Below are 20,227 nucleotides of genomic sequence, written 5' to 3'. Positions count from 1 at the left end.
TTTCTCTCTCTCTAAACTTAGGGCATTTGCTTCAGCTTGGTGGTGAGAAATTAAAAGTTTAATTGAACTAAGCATATCAGTATTTGTGCAAAACAGGCCTAGAGACATAAAGTACTAGTTTAAAAAAAACTTATAACCAGATTGTAAAGGAGGATATAGGGGCTATTTATTTTAGATTTGTTCACAATTAGTACACCAATACCTCATTTTAAAGTTGTTCAGTTCCTGAAAAACTACTAAATAAAGCAAAGCTATTTACATCAAAGAAGCATTCCCAATCCAAGACTTCCAGCCCCAATACCACACAAGGTTTAGTATTCACAGAAAAAGTTAACACTCACCAACAATAAGATCTTGAAGGGATTTGATAGGGTGGATACCAGGAGAATGTCACCTCTTATGGAACAGACCAGAACTAGGAAACAGTTTTTTTTTTAAAGAGTAAGAGGTCTCTCAAGACAGATATGGGGAAATGTTTTCTCTCAGAGGGTTGTTAGTCTATGGAACTATTTTCCTCAGAAAGCAGTAGAGGTTAGGTCATTGAATTAATTCAAGGCTGAGTTAGATAGATTTTTGATAGACAAGGGAGCCAAGGATTATGTTCTGAGTAGCAGACAGCAAAGTAGAGTAGAGATCAGCCATGATCTTATTGAATGACAGAGCAGACTTGAAAGGTTGAATGGTCTCCTCCAATGCTCCTGTAGCAGCGTATGGCAGAAGATCTTCCCTGAAGCCGTTCACAACTGTTTCTGTGATGAGCAACTTGAATCCATCTCCTCCCCAACATTTGCCTCATTGTTAATGGCCTAAACAATGTTGAAGCCACGTCCATACCATCAGCTTTCCTTCAATAATCTCCTGATAATTTATGCAAAACTCACACATAGATGCCCTTGAGCCTCCTCCATCATTTGATAAGAACACCCTTAATCTCATACCCTTAGATTCTTGGCTAACAGGAGAGTCAAACTCTATACTCAATGACCCTGGCTCCACAGCTCTATGGTAAAGAGAATTCCACAGGCTCACTGCCCTTAAAAAAAAAATTCTCATCTCAGTCTTAAATGGGAGTGCCCTTATTTTAAAACCGTGTCCACTAGTTCTAGTCTCCCCCACAAGGGGAAATATCCTCTCAGAATCCAGTCAAATCCCTTCAGGCCCTTATATGTTTCAATAAGCTCACCTCTCTTCTAAACTGCACGCCTCTCTTCTAAACTGCAATCGATATAGGCCTAACATATCCAACTTGGCGATTAACACCTTGATCCCTGGTTTGGTTCAAGAATGTGGTGCTCTTAGGGATGTACTCCACACGGACATGTTTGCAGAGGCCGCTCAGGTTTGAAAGATGTCCTGGGGCATCGTCCAGAAGTAGCAAAGCTTTAGAAGTGATGTTCTGAGAACAATATTCCTTTACCCAGCTGGGCAAAAATGCTCTGAAATCCACTTGGGGGAAAAGAAACTGTCACCCAAGCCTTCTTATTTGTCCTCCAAATCACACAAAGGTGCGCCTTGCTGTAACCCTTCATTGCTTGTGTACCACTCGAAATCCACAAGCAAAGGCTTTACCTTAAAGTTACCTGCTGCATTGCCACCCAGCAAAGTCAACTGATCTTCAGCTGGCTTGAATCCTGGTGCTTATGTGGGCTATGGCTTCTCTTGACTCTATCAGCCCACTTAATGGCTTGCATTAAAACTTGATAGTAATAGAACTCTCACTTACTTGTTGCTTCAGGTCGTTAAACAAGCTCAGCCTTTTTTTGGATAGTCATGTGATAACAGACATGTTCCTTTGGTTCGAGTTCTCAATCAAAACTCTCAATAATCATTCCAGAATTTCTAACATGCTGCACTAACTTCAGATAATCTTTGCCGTGCTTAGAGAAATTGCACTTTGGCCACTAACCATTATCTATGTTCTTCTTGATAATCTTTTAAATGAAAATCAAATCGACAAAATTGGGATAAATCAGGCACAGCCCCTAATTCAGGTCAGCTGTAAAACCAAGGACAAAAGTTTAAAGGAACCTTACAAACTTTAAATCAAAATGTGATGAAAGGGGTCAACAAAACACCCCAGTCCCCGCGGTGCCCACCGAGCACGGAAGGCCTCGAGAGTGCCAGCAGACACCGCGTGCTCCCTCTCCAGGGACATCCGGCAGCGAGCGTAGCCGCGGAAGAGGGACAATCGGGCGGGACTCCCCCGTCGATCGCCCGCTGCCTGGACCTGTTAATGGCCAACTTGGCCAGGCCCAGGAGCAGGTTCACGAGGAGGTCCTCCTCCTTCCCGACCCCCTTCCGCACCGGGTGCCCATAGATCAGGAGCGTGGGGCTGAAGTGCAAACAAAACATCAATAAAAGGTTTTTCAAATAACTAAAAAGGGAGTGCAGCCTACAACACCCTATGTATACATGGTCCACGGACTCCACAAGACCGCAAAAAGGGCACGTGTTCTGAGTCCGTGAACCTATGCATCCTCTTATTATAGGGGACTGCTGCATGCAACACCCTCCAACCCAGGTCCCCGATAGAAAGGGGGAGGACACCTCCGTAGAGGGCCTCCCATCGGGGGCCTCTGCCACCGGACGGCAACAAGGCATGCCAGGGCGTGTCCGGTCGACGGACAAGGGCGAGAAAATGGAAGGTGTGCAGCAGCAGTCCGTACAAAAATCCCCTCTTTGCTGTGCCAAAAGGCACGGAGGGCATGTCCCCGAGGCGGCTCATATTGCGGGGCACCAGCACCCGAGGGAGGGTTCGGGGCTTGGGGCCAATGTGGAATTCTGTCCGAACAGGGGAACGTTCAGACGGAAGGCCACCGCGCACCTGGGCCACCTCAAGACCCAAAATAACGTCGGGTCCGAGCACGACCGTTCTCAGGTCTTGGATGGCATCGGCTGCGACCTGGACACTCACAGACGCGCGTCGCGCCAACTCCTGCGGGAGCATCCAGCCCAGTCCTCCACCACCCAGCACGTCCCCGATCCTGGTCACCCCTGCGGCCACAGCCCTCCTCTCCGCCAACCACTGAAAAGGACGGAGGGGCGGATTCCTGAGCAGCGGCTTTCTGACGATAGCCGCTACTCCTGACGGGGGAGAGCTGCGTCGCGAGGCGACCACTTTCCAGACTTTGATCAGGTCCTGGTAAAAGACGGGCAATGCCTGCAAGGAGCCACTGAGGCCCAGCTGTTCTATAAACAGGAGCTGCACGTCATAATTCAGGCCGTGCACCTGACGGAAGAAATACGTCATCAGGGCACACCATCTAGGAGGAGGCTTGACGTAGAGGTATCGCTGCAGGGTCTGAAGGCGGAAAGTCGCCACCTGTGTGCGTAGGCACACTAGCGCCTGACCACCCTCCCTAAGCGGGAGACTCAGAACCTCGGCAGCGACCCAGTGCAATCTTTTGTCCCAGAAGAAGTCGACTAACAATCTCTGGATTCTTGTGACAAAGTCCGGGGGAGGGGTCAAAGTGACCAGCCGATACCACAACATGGCGGCGATCAGCTGGCTTATGACCAGAACTCGACCTCAGTAAGATAGCACTCGGAGCAGTCCTGTCCAGCGCCGCAGGCGAGCGGTGACTTTCGTCTCCAGTTCCTGCCAGTTTGCCGGCCAGGATTCCTCAGCGGGGCAGAAATGGACCCCCAGGTAGAGGAGGCTGGTCCTGCTCCAGGTGAAAGGCCTGAGCTCCTCGGGTAGGGGATCCATCTGCCACTGACCGACCAGGAGTCCAGAACATTTACCCCAGTTGATCCTGGCAGAAGAAGCGGCAGAGTAGACCTCCTGGCACTCGCGCATCCTCCGCAGGTCAGCCGGGTCACTAAACATAAGGAGCACGTCATCGGCGTAAGCCAAAAGGACCACCCCGATGCCCGGCCCGCGCAGAACCAATCCCGACAACCTCCTCCGCAAGAGGCGCAGGAAAGGCTCCACGCAAATAGAATACAACTGGCCAGACAGGTTGCAGCCCTGACGTACCCCTCTCCCAAAGCGAAGGGGCGCCGTCAGGGACCCGTTAACTTTCACTAGACACTCCGCGGCGGTGTACAGAAGTCGGATCCGGGCGACAAAATGCGTCCCGAACCTGAAAGCTCGCAGAGTTCCGAGTAAGTATTCGTGATCCACCCTGTCGAACGCCTTCTCCTGATCGAGAGACAGGAAGGCGCTCGACAGACCAGCCCTCTGGGAATGGTGGATGATGTCCCGGACCAGATGGATGTTATCATAAATGGTTCGGTCCGGGACGGTGTAGGACTGGTCAGGGTGGATCATGTGGTCCAGCACGGTGCCGAGCCGAGAAGACATGGCTCGGGCGAAGATTTTGTAGTCCGTGCTGAGGAGGGAGACCGAGCGCCAGTTTTTAAGAAGGCGGAGATCCCCCTTCTTCGGCAGCAGGGCAATCACGGCCCTGCACCACGAAAGGGGCATCTCCCCGGTAGCAATGCTCTCCCCCAGGACCCCCGCGAAGTCGCTCCCCAAGACGTCCCAGAACGCCCTGAAGAACTCCACGGTCAGCCCGTCTAGTCCCGGGGTTTTGCCCCTAGAAAGACCGTCGAGTGCGCCGGTCGGCTCCCCCAGACTTATAGGGGAGTCGAGCTTTCCGGCGCACTCCGGGCCGACCTGCGGCAGGTCCTCCCACAAAACTCTGCAAGCTTCCTCACTGGACGGATCCGGAGAGAACAGGGCAGTGTAGTAATCTCGGGCAATGGCCCTGATGCCCTCCGGATCCGAGACAAGGGATCCGTCGTCGGCCAGCAGCGTAAAGAGCTGCTTACGGACCCCGTGCCTTTTTTCCAGTGAGTAGAAGAAGGGAGAGCCACGGTCCATCTCCTTAAGGAAACAGATCCGCGACCTCACGAACGCACCCCGAGACCCGACCAGTTGCAGGTCCCGCAGCGCACCCTTCTTCTCATCGTACACCGACCGCAGGGCCGGGTCCGCGTCGGGCTGACGGAGACATGCCTCCAGGTCGAGCACCTCCTTCTCCAACTCCTCGACCCTGGATTTGCGTCTCTTTGTCGACCCCTTCGCATACTCTTGACAGAAAACTCGGACGTGAGTCTTGCCCACGTCCCACCATAGCCTCAAGGAGGGGAAGCCTCCCCGCTTCCTTCTCCAGCCGGCCCAGAAGCGATGGAACGAGTCCAGGAACCGCTGGTCTTCCAACAACAGGTTATTAAAATGCCAGTACGCGGACCCCGTCCGAGCGCAGAACGAAGTGAGCTCCGCCCACACCAGACGGTGGTCCGTGCACGGAACCTGCTGTATAGAAGCAGCCGGAACGATGTTCTTCTTCTTGATGGTGCACAGTCCTTAACAGAAGGCCAAGTGAACTTGCAATGGCGGTTGCCTTCTTACCATAGCCATCACCCGATAGCGCTTCTACTTTCTGCTCCGAAGTGATAGTTTGCCTCTTCTTTTGGTTAGAAGAGCCCTTGCCACACAATAGTCGTTTACTAGCCACCTTGCACTCACATTTTATAGGGTAAAATAACAAAGTAAAAAAACACCAGACAAAAGCACTATGGACAGAATGAATAGGGAATCTGATGCATTTTCCAAATGCGCAGCTGATCATTTGCATGTATGCAGCATGTCGTGCATGTTGAATAGTGCCTTCACAAAATTTCCATTGGCATGCACAGATATTAAACTTGCCAGTTGCACCCCTTCTTGAACTCCCAGGGACACAGGCAGTTAACTGCCTGTTTAGGCACTTTCACAAGCTACCCAGCAACATGTACAGTTAGTTGCCAGGGGTGTGCCTTCTCCACAAGCCCTTGCACATGTACACAACATCCCTATTGTAGTTGCATGCCTTTTCGAGCCTGGACATAAGCACATAGTTTGTATTGTACTTGCAGACCTTCTCAACTACTGGACATTCGCTGAATGTTGTGCCCACAGTACAGATATTTTTGGCAAAGTATGTTATAACAGAACTAGCTGCACGCAAAACAATTAAACTGATGGTAATTTTCCAGCTACGTGATAATGAAACTACATTATGCATGACTACTTAAAGCATGACTACTTAAAGCAGGGTATAGCTGGATAAGCACTAAAAAACTAAAGCCAATTAGATAACTTCTGTGTTTAAATAAATCAGATCATATAAAAACTAAATGGAAGTGGATAAAACTGAAGTCATCCAAATTTTTCAAATTAAGGTTTTTTTAGATAATAGTTAAGTAAAAACATATCAGTTAACCTCCCTACAAAGTGGCATAAGAGTGGCAGCTGATTAGAGTAGCTGGTGAGACTTATTTTTTAAGTAGCAAGTTTGATAGTCTAATAAATAGGAGTATGCAGGGCAGTTCAGACCCATTGAGTGCACATATTGTTCCATTTGGGAACTCCAGGACACTGACCCAGATAACTACAAGTTTAGGAAGTGTTGTCAGCTGCAGCAACTTAAATTCTCTCTGAAACCCAGAGCTTAACAATCGCCCCTTGACGTTCAATGGCATTACCATCACTGAATCCCCCACTAACAACATCTTGGGGGCTCTACCATTGACCAGAAACTGAACTAGACTAGCCATATAAATACTGTGGTGACAAGAGCAGGTCAGACTAGGAATCATGCGACGAGTAACTCACCTCCTGACTCCCCAAAGCCTGTCCACCATCTACAAGGCACAAGTCAAGAGTGTGATGGAATACTCACCACTTGCTTGGATGAGTGCAGCTCCCACAACACTCAAGAAGCTTGATACCATCCAGGACAAAGCAGCCTGCTTAGTTGGCACCACATCCACAAACATTCACTCTTTCCCAATGCGCTATTAGGGACTGTTTGAACTAACTGGCAGGAGTGTGGGAACCAGAAGGCAATATTAGTGAGGGAAACCAAGGTGCACAGAGAATTGGGAGACACAAATAACACTTAAGTAGGAAATATTAAGGTATTGAGTGGAATCAAAGTGAAAGGGAAAGTAATAAGCCTAAATTAGGTTTACTATGCATAAATGTGAATTCGCGGAGTGTGGTAAATAAGATTGTTGAGCTACAGGTAATCATGTGAGAATATGAAATTATGGCAATAATGGGGGCCTGGATCAAAAAAGGACAGGGCTCGGTCCTACATATTCTGAGATACAAGGTGCTCAGGAAAGATCATTAAGAGGAGCAGCAAGTATTGATTAAGGAAAACATTACAGTGCTGGAGAGACAAGATATCCTAGAGAGATCAAGGACAGAATCTATTTGGTTAGAGCCAAGAAACAAGAGGGGTATCATTACATTGCAGGAGCTATAGAATGCTATTAACATGGCACTTAATTATCCTACTACAAACTGGGATAGTAGTTTATTGAGCAGAAAAAAGGATAAGGTTTCTGAAGTGTGCTCATGAGAATTTTCTTGACCTTACATTTCCCACCCAGGAAAAAGGCATGGCTGGATCCAGTTTTGTGGTATGCACATCAAGTGTCAGTACAAGGACTGTTAGAGAATAGGGATAATCATATCATAAGGATTAGATTAGCTATGGAAAAGGACAAGGAACAATCTGGAGCAAGAAAACGGCATTAATGGAGGCCAATTTCACTGGGTTGAGAACAGGTCTGTCCTGGATAAATTGGAATCAAAGGTTGTCAAGCAAAAAAATGCAATGAAACAATGGACTGCCATTAAAAAGATGGTTCTTGTACAGTTGAGGTACATTCCCATGAGGGGTACCATAGTCAGAGTTCTTGAATGATGAAAGAAGTAGAGCAAGGTCAACCAGGCTAAGGCTGAATATAGCAGCTACTATATTGATAATTCAATTGAGAACCAGGCTGAATATAAAAAAATTTGGGGGGGGGGGGGGGGGGGGTGGTGGTGGGAGAGAAAGAAGTGAAAAAGGGGCCAAAAGACAAAGAGAGAGAATACAAAGAAAATGGCAACATAAAAAGGAATCAAAAAATCTTCTACAGGAATATAAACAGTAAAAGGACAAGAGGAGTGGTGGGGTTGATTAGGGATATAAAAGGAGATCTACACATGGAGTTGGAGGGCATGGCTAAGTGCCAAATGAGTACTTTGCATCGGTCTTTGCCAATGGAAGGTGCTGCCAAAGTCATAATCAAAGAGGAAGCAATTGAGATACTGGATGAGCTAAAGATTGATAAAGAGGAGGTATTGTTAGAAGAGAGATAATTTACTCAAGTTATATTTGTATTTGTGGGTGTTAGGAATGGGCTTTTAATGTTTATGTTTGATTTGTATTTCTGTATTTGCATGTTAAAAGGTCAAATTGAGTTTTAAATTCTCTTTAAAAGGTGCCTGCATTTCTGAGTTTTATAACTCTAAGCTAATTAAAACAAACACAAGAGTAGAGACACTGGGCTGTTGCCAAGCAGCAGGGGTCCAGAGAGCCAGGTCCCTCCCACAGCCACACAGGAAGAAACTAGAAACAAGAGTTTTGATTTGGAAGCTGTTCAAGTTCAGTTGGTTTCGAAAGTAGCTGCCAGGAGACACTGGAACAAAGGGGACAGATTGCAAGTCCCAAATCAAAGAAAAGACCCCAAAATAGGAGCAGGAGAAAGTTCCAAGCAGACCCTCTAGTCAAAGGGAAAGGGAGTAACCTGGAAAAGGTCCTGTTAAGTGAAGTTAAGAGTGAGGAGCAAAGAGAAAAGCTCCAAGCTTCAAGTTTAAAAAGACAAAAGCTGCAGAAAGCAGATTTAAAGCAAGAACAAATTACAAAAGGCAAGAAAGTCCAAAGAGACAGCTGAAGGTCTGTAACTCTTATGGGCATGTGAAGCAGTGGTGTATTGTTGACAAATGAGTTGCTGAGAATGTGTGCGTGGGATACAGCTTGAATGTATGTGGTGACCCAGGAGAGAGGAATATCAGAAGGAGAGTTTGAAACCCTGGAGGTGAACCCTTTCAGAAGGCATGAGAGAAAGCATCTGTTCAGGAGAAGATTCAAAAGCGGGTTCTTAGAGGATGAAGATTGGAAACCCTCATGTGAAGGACAGAGTTCAGTCAGACCTGTTTGCTCATGATGGGACAAGCCCCTTTGTGGGGGTGGAGGGGGAGGAGTTGATGAGAGATCCATAGCATCTGATTGAGATGGCACTGTGTCTGACCGCAGAGTGCCTATTGGTTTACATGGACTGTGTACCTATTAAAGTATAAGATAGGATAACACCAGTTACAAAACCTCAGAAAAAAGTATAGTTGTGGGTGAAGGAGTATTGAAATATAGTTAATCTTTTTTTGTTTAATAAATGTTTTATTCTTTTGTTAAAAGTTCATCAGCTGACTCCGGTGGCTGCTCATATCTAAACAAACAACTTAAAATTTAGGATATATCAAGCTGGGCTCCAGGTCTGCACTGGAGTGCTGTTTCTGGCTGCAGTAGAGATCTTCAGTTGGAGTTAGGTGGCTGAGGGAGTTTAAGGATTAAATTCTATCTAAAGTCTAGTCTTTCTTTAATTTAGCAATCAACTAAAAGTTGCTGAAACAAAAACAGAAAATGCTGGAAAAACTCAACAGGTCTAACAGCATCTGTGCAGAGGAAAAAAAGAGTTAATGTTTCGAGTCCTTTTTTTAAAAATGTCTCTTTTATCTCCACAGATGCGTTAGATCTGCTGAATTTTCCCAACATTTTCTGATTTTGTTTCAGATTTTCAGCAACTGCAGTATTTTGCTTTTAATTAAAAGTTGCTATTAGGGTTGGAAGGTGAGTTTTAGTCCAGCGTTAAAACAGGGCTTACAGGCTCAGCTTGCAGCTGCAACTAGCTAAATCAGGTTTTCAGAGACTAGGTTCAGAGAGTATAAAAGTGGGCCATCTTATTGCGCTGACTTTGTCTGCACTGGAGTGCTGCGCTTGGCTACAACAGACAGCTTCAGTTGGAGTTTGGTGACTGAGGGAGCTCAGTGAGAAGGGAGGAGGTGCTCCTTTCTTTATCTACCTTTGCTCAAAAGGAAGAGCAGTGGCCTTGGCAAGTAGAAACTGGTGATTAAAAATATTACACTTTTCTAATTTAAAGTTCCTAAACTTGAATTTAACTGTGAAGCGCCAGGAAAAAGGGAAATTTCAGGGCCAATATAATAAAGTAATATAAATAAACCTACGCTGAATAAAGTTAATGTAAGGGAAGTAGAATTAAGACATGGCAGGGCATCTCAGTCAAGTGGAATGTTATGTCCTGTAATATGTGCAAAGTCATGGACGTTACCAGTGTCCTAGCTGACCACACGCGCAGGTAGTGCTGTCAGCTGCAGAGACTTGAGCTCTGGGTTTCAGAGCTCGAGCAGCGGTTGAAGTCATTGTCGTGCATCCACGAGGCTGAGAGCTACGTGGAGTTGGTCACACTGCAGCTTAAAGGCCTGGGAAACAAAGGGAATGGGTGATCACCAGGCAGTCCAAGAGGAGTAGACAGGTAGTGGAGGCATCCCCTGGGGTCCTGCTCACAAATAAGTTTTCCGTTTTGGAAGCTGGTGAGGGCACTGGTTCCTCAGAGGAGTCTGAGTCAGTGCCAAGTTTACGGCACCACGAGCAGCTTGGCTGTACAGGAAGCAAGAAAGAAGAAAGGAAAAGCTATAGTGATAAGGGATTCATTGGTTAGGAGAACAGACCAGCGTTTCTGTGGCTGTGGCCATGACTCCAAGATGGTATGTTGCCTCCCTGGTGCCGGGGGTCAAGGATGTCACAGAGCAGCTACAGGACATTCTTCTCGGGGAGCGTGATCAGCAGAGGTCGTGGTCCACAGTGGTACCAATGACCTAGGTAGGAATAGGGATGTGGTACTGCAATCAGAATTCAGGGAGCTAAGTAGAAACTTAGCAAGCAGGACCTCAAATGGAGTAACTTCCAAATTACTCCCAGTGCCACGTGCCAGTGCGTACAGAAATAGGAGGATAAGGCAGATGAATAAACCGGACGGGCACCCAGGCAGAGCTGGGACCAGCATCCTTGCGGGGGCTTTTGCTAGTTCTGTTGGGGAGTATTTAAACTAGTGTGGCAGGGGGATGGGATCCCAGGAATAGGATCAGATAGGTCAGATTCAGATCAGAAAAATGGAGGTAGAACATTAGCTAGGGACGTTGTGATAGACATGGAGTTACAGGAGAAGCAAAGTTTAAAAAGTGTCCAGCAAAGGAAATTGACAGGGTTAAATTGTTTATACTTCAATGCAAGTAGTAGTACAAACAAGGTAGATGAGTTAAGGGCACAGGTAGACACATGGCAGCAGGATGTCATTGCTATAACAGAGATCTGGCTAAAGGAGGGACAAAACTGGCAGCTAAATATCCCCGGTTATAGAGTCTTCAGACACGATAGAGTAGGAGATAAAAAAGGAGGGGGGTAGCACTAATGGTTAAAGAATCAATTCCAGTTGTGAGAAGGGCTGATATACTAAATGGGTCAACAAACGAGGATTTATGGTTTGAGCTTAGAATAAAAGAGGGGCAGTCACACTACTAGGAGTATACTACAGAACCCCAAATAGTGAAAAGGGAGACAGAAGAATAAATATGTAGGCAAATTTCTGCTTATAAGAACAAGAGGGCAATAATAGTAGGAGGCTTCAACTATCCGAATATCAACTGGGATTGAAACAATATAAGGGGCACTGAGGGAGAAAAATTCATGCAGTGTGTCCAGGAAAATTTTTTCAACCAATTAGTGACAACCCAACAAGAGGAGATGCCATTCTAGACCTAGTCTTGGGGAACGAAGAAGGGCAAGTGGGTGAAGTGACAGTTGGCGACCATATCAGGGACAGTGATCACATTTCAGTTAGATTTAGCATTACCATGGAAAAGGACAGAGATAAGGCAGGAGTAAAAGTCTTGAACTGGAGGAAGGCAAATTTTGCAGGAATAAGGGACTTGGCTGAGGTGGACTGGACAGCACTGCTGGGGCATAAAACAGTGGAAAACCAGTGGGAAGCACTAAAAAGCAAGATCCTAATTGACAAAGTAGACATGTCCCCTACAAAAATAAGAGTGGTACTGCCAAATTTAGACCCCCCTGGTTGTCTAGAGGAATACAGGGGAAGATCAAACAGAAAAAGAAAGTGCATGACAGGCAAAAGGAACTAAATACCGCAGATAGCCTAGACAAATATCGGAAGTGCTGGGATGAAGTAAAAAAGGAAATAAGGAAATCAAAGAGAGGGCATGAAAAAAGATTAGCAAGTAAAGTTAAAGATAACCCAAAGATGTTTTACCAATAAATTAATGCTAAAAGGTTAGTTAAGAAAAAAGTGGGACCTATCAGAGATGAAGATGGAAACTTGTGTGTAGATGCAGAGGCTGTGGGAAGGGTTTTGAATGAATATTTTGTCTCCGTGTTTACAAAGGAAAGGGAGGATGTAGATAGAGTAGACCAGGAGGAACACTGCGAGATATTGGACGGGATAGTCATAAAGAGAGAGGAAGTACTCGAAGGGTTGAAATCCTTGCAGGATAATAAGTCACCAGGGCCAGATGGATTGTTTCCAAGGCTGCTGAAGGAAGTCAGGGAGGAGATAGTAAATGCTCCGAGGATGATTTTCCAATCTTCACTAGATACAGGGGAGGTACCAGAGGACTGGAGAAATACTAACCTAGTTCTATTGTTTAAAAAGGGATCAAAGGAAATGCCAAACAATTATAGGCCAGTTAGTCTTACATCGGTGGTGAGCAAATTAGTAGAATCAATCCTGCAAGATAGGATTAACTGTCATGTGGAAAGGCATGGACTAGTCAGGGATGGTCAGCATGGATTTGTTAGAGGGTCTTGCCTCACAAATTTGATTGAATTCTTTAAGGAAGTGACAAGAAGGGTTGATGAAGGTAGTGCAATGGATGTTATGTACATGGATTTTAGCAAGGTACTTGACAAGGTCCAACATGGCAGATTGGTCAGGAAAGTAAAAGCCCATGGGATTCAGGGTAATGTAGCAAACTGGACAAAAAGTTGACTTTGTAACACGAAACAAAGGGTAATGGTTGATCAATCCCCTTGCAAATGGAAAGTTGTCTCAAGTGGTGTTTCACAGGGCTCAGTGTTGGGACCTTGCTGTTGTGTTATATATTAACAATTTGGACATGAACTTGGGGGGCACGATTGGGAAATTTGCAGGCGACACAAAGATTGGCTGAGTAGTGGATAGTGTAGAGGATAGCCATAATCTCCAAAACGATATAGATGGGTTGACGGAGTGAGCGGTAAAGTGGCAGATGGATTTTAACATAGAGGAGTGTGAGGTCATACATTTAGGGAGGACAAACAGTTACAGGGATTACAAAATAAATGGGAATATACTAAGAGGGGTAGATGAAGTGAGAGATCTTGACGTGCAAGTACACAGGTCCCTGAAGGCAGCAGTTCAAGTAGACAAGGTTGTAAAGGCGGCATATGGAATGCTGTCCTTCATTGGCAGAGGTATAGAATATAAAAGTAAGGATATAATGTTGGAATTGTATAAAACACTGGTGAGGCCACAACTGGAATATTGTGTGCAGTTCTGGTCACCACATTACAGGAAGAACGTAATAGCTCTGGAGAGAGTGCAGAGGAGGTTTACAAGAATGTTGCCAGGGTTAGAAAAGTGTAGCTATGAGGAGAGATTGGATAGGTTGGGGTTTTTTTCCTTAGAACAAAGAAGGCTGAGAGGTGACTTGATTGAGGTGTACAAAATTATGAGGGGAATAGATAGAGTGGACAGGATAAAATTGTTTCCCTTGATGGAGAATTCTAGAACCAGGGGGCATCGATTCAAAATAAGTGGCAGAAGGTGTAGGGGGCACATGAGGAAGAACGTTTTTTTTTACACAGAGAGTAGTGGGCATCTGGAATTCGCTGCCCAAGTTGGTGGTAGAGGCAGAAACTTTAAACTCTTTTAAAAAGTACCTGGATCTGCACCTTAAGTGCTGTAAGCTGCAAAGCTATGGGCTGGGCGCTGGAAGGTGGGATTAGAAAGGGCACCTGGGTGTCCTTGGGCTGGCATTGATAAGATGGGCTGAATGGCCTCCTTCTGTGCTGTAACCTTTCTATGGTTCTACAGTTTTATGGAATACATGGCTGGAAAGAAGATGCAGGAGGGAGGGCTTTAGATTCCTGGGACACTGGGACTGGCTCTGGGGAAGATGGCATCTGTACATGCTGGACAGGTCGCACCAGAACAAAGCTAGGACTGAGTTCCTTATGGGCCTTTTGCTAGTGCTGTTGGGAGGGCTTTACACTAAATTCGGCAGGGGTGTGGGAACCAAGAAAAAATATTAGAGGGGAATACCAGGGTGCACAAAACACTAGGAGACACAGATAGCACTAGTATAGAGAATAGTAAGTTAATAGGTAAAGTTGGAGTAAGGGAGAAAGTAACAAAATTTAAATCAGGGTTACTATGCATCTATGTTCATGCAAGGAACAGAGTAATAAGATTGGAGAGTAACAGGTGCAGATTGCCATGTGGAAAAATGATGTTGTGGCAATAACAGAGACCTGGCTCAAGAAAGAGGAGAACTAGGTGTCCCAGAGGGTTCAAGGACAGAATCAATTTGACTAGAGCTAAGGAACAAGAAGGGTGCAATTACATTGTTCGATGTAGTCTATAGACTGCCGAATACTGAGAAGGACTTAGAAGAACAAATCTGCAGGGAAATTACAGAGATGCAGGCATTATAAAGTAGTTATAATGGGCGATTTTAGTTATCCGAATGTTGACTGGGATAGTGGTACTGTAAAGGGCAGAGAGGGGCAAAAAGTTCCTAAACTGAGTTCAGGAGAATTTTCTACAGCAGTGTGCGTCCAATCCAACAAGAAAAGACGCACTATTGGACCTGGTTCTTGGTCCACTTAGCCCGCCTCATTTCCAAGTGTCAGTTGGGGAGCATTTAGGATATAGTGATCATTGTTTTGCACGTTTTAGGATGATAGAAAAGGACAATAGGCAAATTGAGAACCAAAAGGAATACAGGAGGTCCAGAGGGGAGGTGAAAATGCATATTAGAGAAGCTAAGAAGGATTATGAGAAAAGACTGGCAGCCAACATAAAGGGGAATCCCAAAGTCTTCTACAGGCATAAAAATAGTAAAAGGGTGGTGAATAAGGCCGATTAGAGACCAAAAAGGGAATTCACACATGGATGAAGGGACCATGGCTGAAGTATCAAATTAATACTTTGCATCTGTCTTTACCAAGGAGGTAGATGCTACCCAGGCCATGGTGACAGACAAGGAAGCTTGTCACTAGAAGGGTTCAAAACTGATAAGGAGGAAGTGTTGAATAGTCTATCAATAGTTAAAGTTGACAAGGCACCAGGACCGGATGAGATGCATTCAAGGATATTGAAGGAAATGAGAGTAGAAATTGCAGGGGCACTGGCCATAATTTTTCGGTCTTCCCTAGACTCAGAGTGCTATCAACGGACTGGAGAATTGCAAACATTACACCCTTGTTCAAAAAAGGTTGGAAGGACAAGCACAGCAATTCCAGACCAGTCAGTTTAACTTCAGTGATAAAAACAAAAAACAAAAAACTGCGGATGCTGGAAATACAAAACAAAAACAGAATTACCTGGAAAAACTCAGCAGGTCTGGCAGCATCGGCGGAGAAGAAAATAGTTAACGTTTCGAGTCTTCATGACCCTTCGACAGAACTGAAGAACAGAAGCGTCATGAAGACTCGAAACGTCAACTCTTTTCTTCTCCGCCGATGCTGCCAGACCTGCTGAGTTTTTCCAGTTTAACTTCAGTGGTGGGCAAGATTCTAGAAACAATTATTCGGGATAGAATTAGTCACAGAAAAATATGGGTTGATAAGGAAGAGAAAGCATGGATTTCTAAAGGGGAAATTGTGCTGGAGCTCTTTGATGAGGTAATAGAAAAGGTCAATGAGGGTAATGCTGTTGTTGTGGTGTACATGGACTTTGAAAAGGCACTTGACACAGTACCACATAACCAACTTGTGAGAAAAGTTATTGCTCGTGGAATAAAAGGGATAGTAGCAATGTGGATACAAAACTGGCTGAAAAATAGGAAGCAGAGAGTAATGGTCAATGGATATTTTTCGGGCTGGAGAAAGGTTTTTAGTGGAGTTCCCAAGGGCTCAATATTGGGACCCTTGCTATTCCTCATATCTTGGTATGCAGGGGACAATTTAAAAGTTTGTGGGTGATGTGAAAATTAGGAGTGTTACAAACTGCAAGGAGGATGGTGTGGAACTTCAAGAGGACCTAGACATGTTGGAGTGGGCAGATAGGTGGTAGATGAAGTTCAATGCAAAGAAGTGCGAGGTGATACATTTTGGTAAGAAGAACATGGACAGACAATATAAAGAAGGGTGAAATTTTGAAGGGGGTGCAGGAGCAGAAAGACTTTAGGTGTATATGTGCATAGATCATTGAAGATGGCAGGACAGGTGGAGAGAGCAGTTAATAAAGCATATAGTATCCTAGGCATAGAGTACAAGAGCAAGGAGGTTATGTTGAATTTATACAAGACACTGGTTATACCTCAGCTGGAATGTTGTGCACAGTTCTGGGCACCATATTATAGGGAGGTTGTGAACACATTGGAGGGAGTGCAGAAGAGGTTTACAAGAATGGTTCCAGGGACGAGAAACTTCAGCTATAAGGATAGAACGGAAAGGTTGAGACTGTTCTCCTTGGAGAGAAGGCAGCTAAGAGGAGATTTGATAGAGATGTTCAAAATCATGACTGGGCTGGACAGTAGAAAGGGAGGAGCTGTTCCCACTCGTAAAAGGATTGAGAATTAGAGGGCACAGATTTAAAGTAATTTGCGAAAGAAGCAAATGTGATGCAAGATAAACTTTTTCACCCAAGTGGTTTGGGTCTGGAATGCAGTCCCTGGAAGTACGGTGGGGGCAGGCTCAAAACGAGGCATTCAAGAGGGCATTAGATCATTATTTGAATAGAAACAATGTGCAAGGGTACAAGGAAAAGGCAGGGTAATGGCACTAGGTCATAATGCTCATTTGGACAGCCAGTGCAGACATGATGGGCCGAATGGCGTCCTTCTATGCCGTTAAGATTCTGTTCCACTCTGGGATCAGGCTTGTCCGGGGTAAGCTTAGCTGGGATCATAACAGTATCAGAAAGGCTGGCTGTACTTCAAGTTGGGAAGTCACCAGGACTGGGTGGGATGTACTGGAGCATGCCAAGGGTGGAATGATTAATGATGAAAATTGCATCATCTTCCAATACTTAAGATACAGGGGTGATACCAAAGGACTGGCAAATTGCAAATGCTACAGCTCTGTTCAGAAATAGGTCTATGAATAAACCTAGCAAATGCAGGCCAATCAATTAAACTTCACTGGTGAGAAAGGATTTGTCCTTGACTACCATTTTTCAAATTAACAGTCACATGGGCAATTGTGAATTAATTAAGGAAAGCCGCCATGGATTTGTAAAAACAAATCATACTGAACTAACTTGAGTTTTTTGATGAAGTTAAACAGAGGAATCGAGAGGATAATGCAGTTGATATGGTGTACATGGACTTCCAAAAGGCTTTGATAAAATGCCATATCCTAGATTTGCCAGCAAATGTAAAGCCCATGGAATAAAAGGAACAGTGACAGGAAACAAGGGTAGCCATGAATATTTGTTTTTCAGGACTGGAGGATGTTATAAAGTGGGGTTTCCTAGGGGCTGGTACTAGGACAACTGCTTTTCTTGACATGTGTTATTGACTTACATTTGGGGGTACAGGGCATAATTTCAGAATTTGCAGATGACACAAAACTTGTGAGCACTCGGTGAGGAGATAGTTAGGACATAAAACAGGTTGGTGGAATGGGCGGACATGTGGCAGATAACGTTTAATGCAGAGAAGTGTGAAGTAATTCACTTTGATAGGAAGGACAAAGAAAAATGATTTTAACTTTAAAGGATACAATTCGAAAGAGGGTGCAGGAGCAGAGACCTGTGGGTATATGTGCACAAATCATTAAAGGTAGCAGGGCAGGTGGGGAAAATGGTTAAAAAGGCATTGTCAGGCTTTAGAAATTCAGACATAGAAGTCATGATGAACCTTACAAAATACTGGTTCTGCCTCAACTGGAACATGTTTCCAATTCTGGGCAATGCACCTTAGGAAGGATGGGAAGGTTTTACAGTGCAGAAGAGATTTATAATCATGGTTCCAGGCAAGAGGCACTTGAGTTATGTGGATAGATTGGAGTCACTGGGGTTGGTCTCCTTACAGCAGAATGAAAGGAGATTTGATAGAGATGTTCAAAATGAGACGACCAGACAGAGTAGATAGAGAGGAAATTATGCCCACTGGTGGAAGGGCCAAAAGTTAGAGTGCACCAATTTAAGGTGAATGGCAAAGAACCAAAAGCGACAGGAGGAAAATTTGTTTTTATACAGCAGGTGCTTAGGATCTGGAATGCACAACCTGAGAGGGTGTGGAGGCAGGTTCAAATCATGGCTTTCAAAAGGGATTTGGATAAGCTACTGAAGAGAAAATAAAAACTGCAATCCTGCAGGGAAACAATGAGGAAGTGAGATGAGCTAAACTGTGTTTGCAGACAGCCAGCATGGACTCAACGAGATGAATAGCCTGCTTCTGCACAATACTAGAGAGATGGTGGCATAGTGGTAGTCACTAGACTACTTAAATAGAGATCCAGGCTGATGCAGAGGTCATATGCATTTCAATTATATAACGATCCAATAATAATATTTCAATTAATAAATTCGATCAATTAACAAATGTGATTGAAAGCTAGTCTCAATAATGGTGACCATGAAATTATCAATTCTTGTAAAGACCTATCTGGTGCACTAATGTCCTTTAGGAAAGTAAACCTGCTGTCCTTACCTGGTCTGGCCTACATGGGGCCCTAGACCCACAGTGAATTACTCTTAACTGCCCTCTGAAAAGTACCAAATCTAAATGTACCAAACCGTTACAGAAGAGACTGCAACGGTTTAAGAAACAGCTTATCACCACCACCTTCAAGGGCGATTAGGAATGGGCAGCACATGCTGGCCTTGCCAGCGATACCCACATCCCATAAAAAAATAAAAAATATTCTTCTATGATTCAGACCTAAACTGGAATGTAGACTATTCATGCAAGGACTTAGCCAATCTTTCCAGCAGAAAGAAAATTATCAATAGGTTCTTTATGAAAGCAAGTTCACAGCATGGACATTCTCATAATTTTTCTCTGAGATTAATTTAGACCAGTAAGATACAGTTGGCATGACAAACATAAAAATCACCAATGTATAATAGGGTTGGAAGACATGTTTAGAGAATGCGTTCCGTGTTAAAGCTTAGGTTAGATGGGATATTGATGTCGACACAAAATACAGCAAGTTCTATGGCATGGAAATGCATTCGTTTCCAGATACCTAGTCTAAATTGTTAACAAATACAGCTGCAAAATTGAGATTAACTACTTCCCCAGCAAAGAACAGCAAATCAGATCTTGCAGAGCAACTAGTGGGCATGATGCAACAACACGGATATACACCAGGATGTTTCCTGTCCATTTTAGTCATCAAGTTTTCATATTTTAAGGGAAAGAAAAATAAAGAAATTTTGAAGTACAAACCACTTGATATGAACAGAAACAATGCAAATAAATTTTTTTTTCAAAAATCTTGCAAATACATCACAGCATATGATCACCTTAAGAATGGATCTATCCAAATTTCCAGTAGTACCCAGTTCATTTGTGGAGGTTGCGCCAAAGCTATATGTCTTTGGACCTAAAAAGTATAGAAAACTATATTAGTTGAAATCTGAAAATATGGTCTAGTGGCCCAATACAGTATCATGAGCAGTTAATGTAATGTGGAGCGGCGTTCCACCAGAGATAAAATTGCAGAAAACAGTACATCTAGTACACATTTCTTGTCTGTCACATTAATTTATAGTCACGCTTTTCAAGGGTAAATTTTAAAAATGAAGGAATTTATCAAGAATACAAAATACTGGGGTCAATGTTTGCAGCTACTCAATTAATGTTGAATAAATTCATCCAATATATGATCAGTTAGGCTTTCAATCTTAAAGAGACAAATATATTGATATTTTAGCAGCAGAGTAATCATTCTATCACACAGTATAAAGTTCCTGTTCTCATAAAAGAACACATGCACCAATTTACCACATAGTGTCATAGAAGCTTTGAGGGTTTCATATAATTAAAGAGTTCCCAACTTATGTTTCAATGTGTGCTATCAGTATATATGAGAAGAAATCTTAAAATTGAGCTAAGATAGAACCTGAAGCTGTCCAGCACATGCTAACCCTCAAA

General features: G+C 44.3%; 1 protein-coding gene across 1 annotated transcript in view; it reads right to left on the bottom strand.

Annotated features, from left to right (window-relative positions):
• dhx29 (DEAH (Asp-Glu-Ala-His) box polypeptide 29) overlaps positions 1 to 20,227 on the bottom strand; it is a 157,267-nt gene that overhangs the window by 126,577 nt on the left and 10,463 nt on the right. The window contains exon 2 of the mRNA XM_041199536.1: positions 19,597 to 19,676. Coding sequence (XP_041055470.1) covers positions 19,597 to 19,676 — 80 coding nt within the window. The remainder of the gene's footprint in view (positions 1 to 19,596; positions 19,677 to 20,227) is intronic.

Source organism: Carcharodon carcharias, chromosome 1 (genome assembly GCF_017639515.1).
Source record: "Carcharodon carcharias isolate sCarCar2 chromosome 1, sCarCar2.pri, whole genome shotgun sequence".
Taxonomy (NCBI): Eukaryota; Metazoa; Chordata; class Chondrichthyes; order Lamniformes; family Lamnidae; genus Carcharodon; species Carcharodon carcharias.
This window is presented reverse-complemented; position numbering and strand designations above follow the sequence as displayed.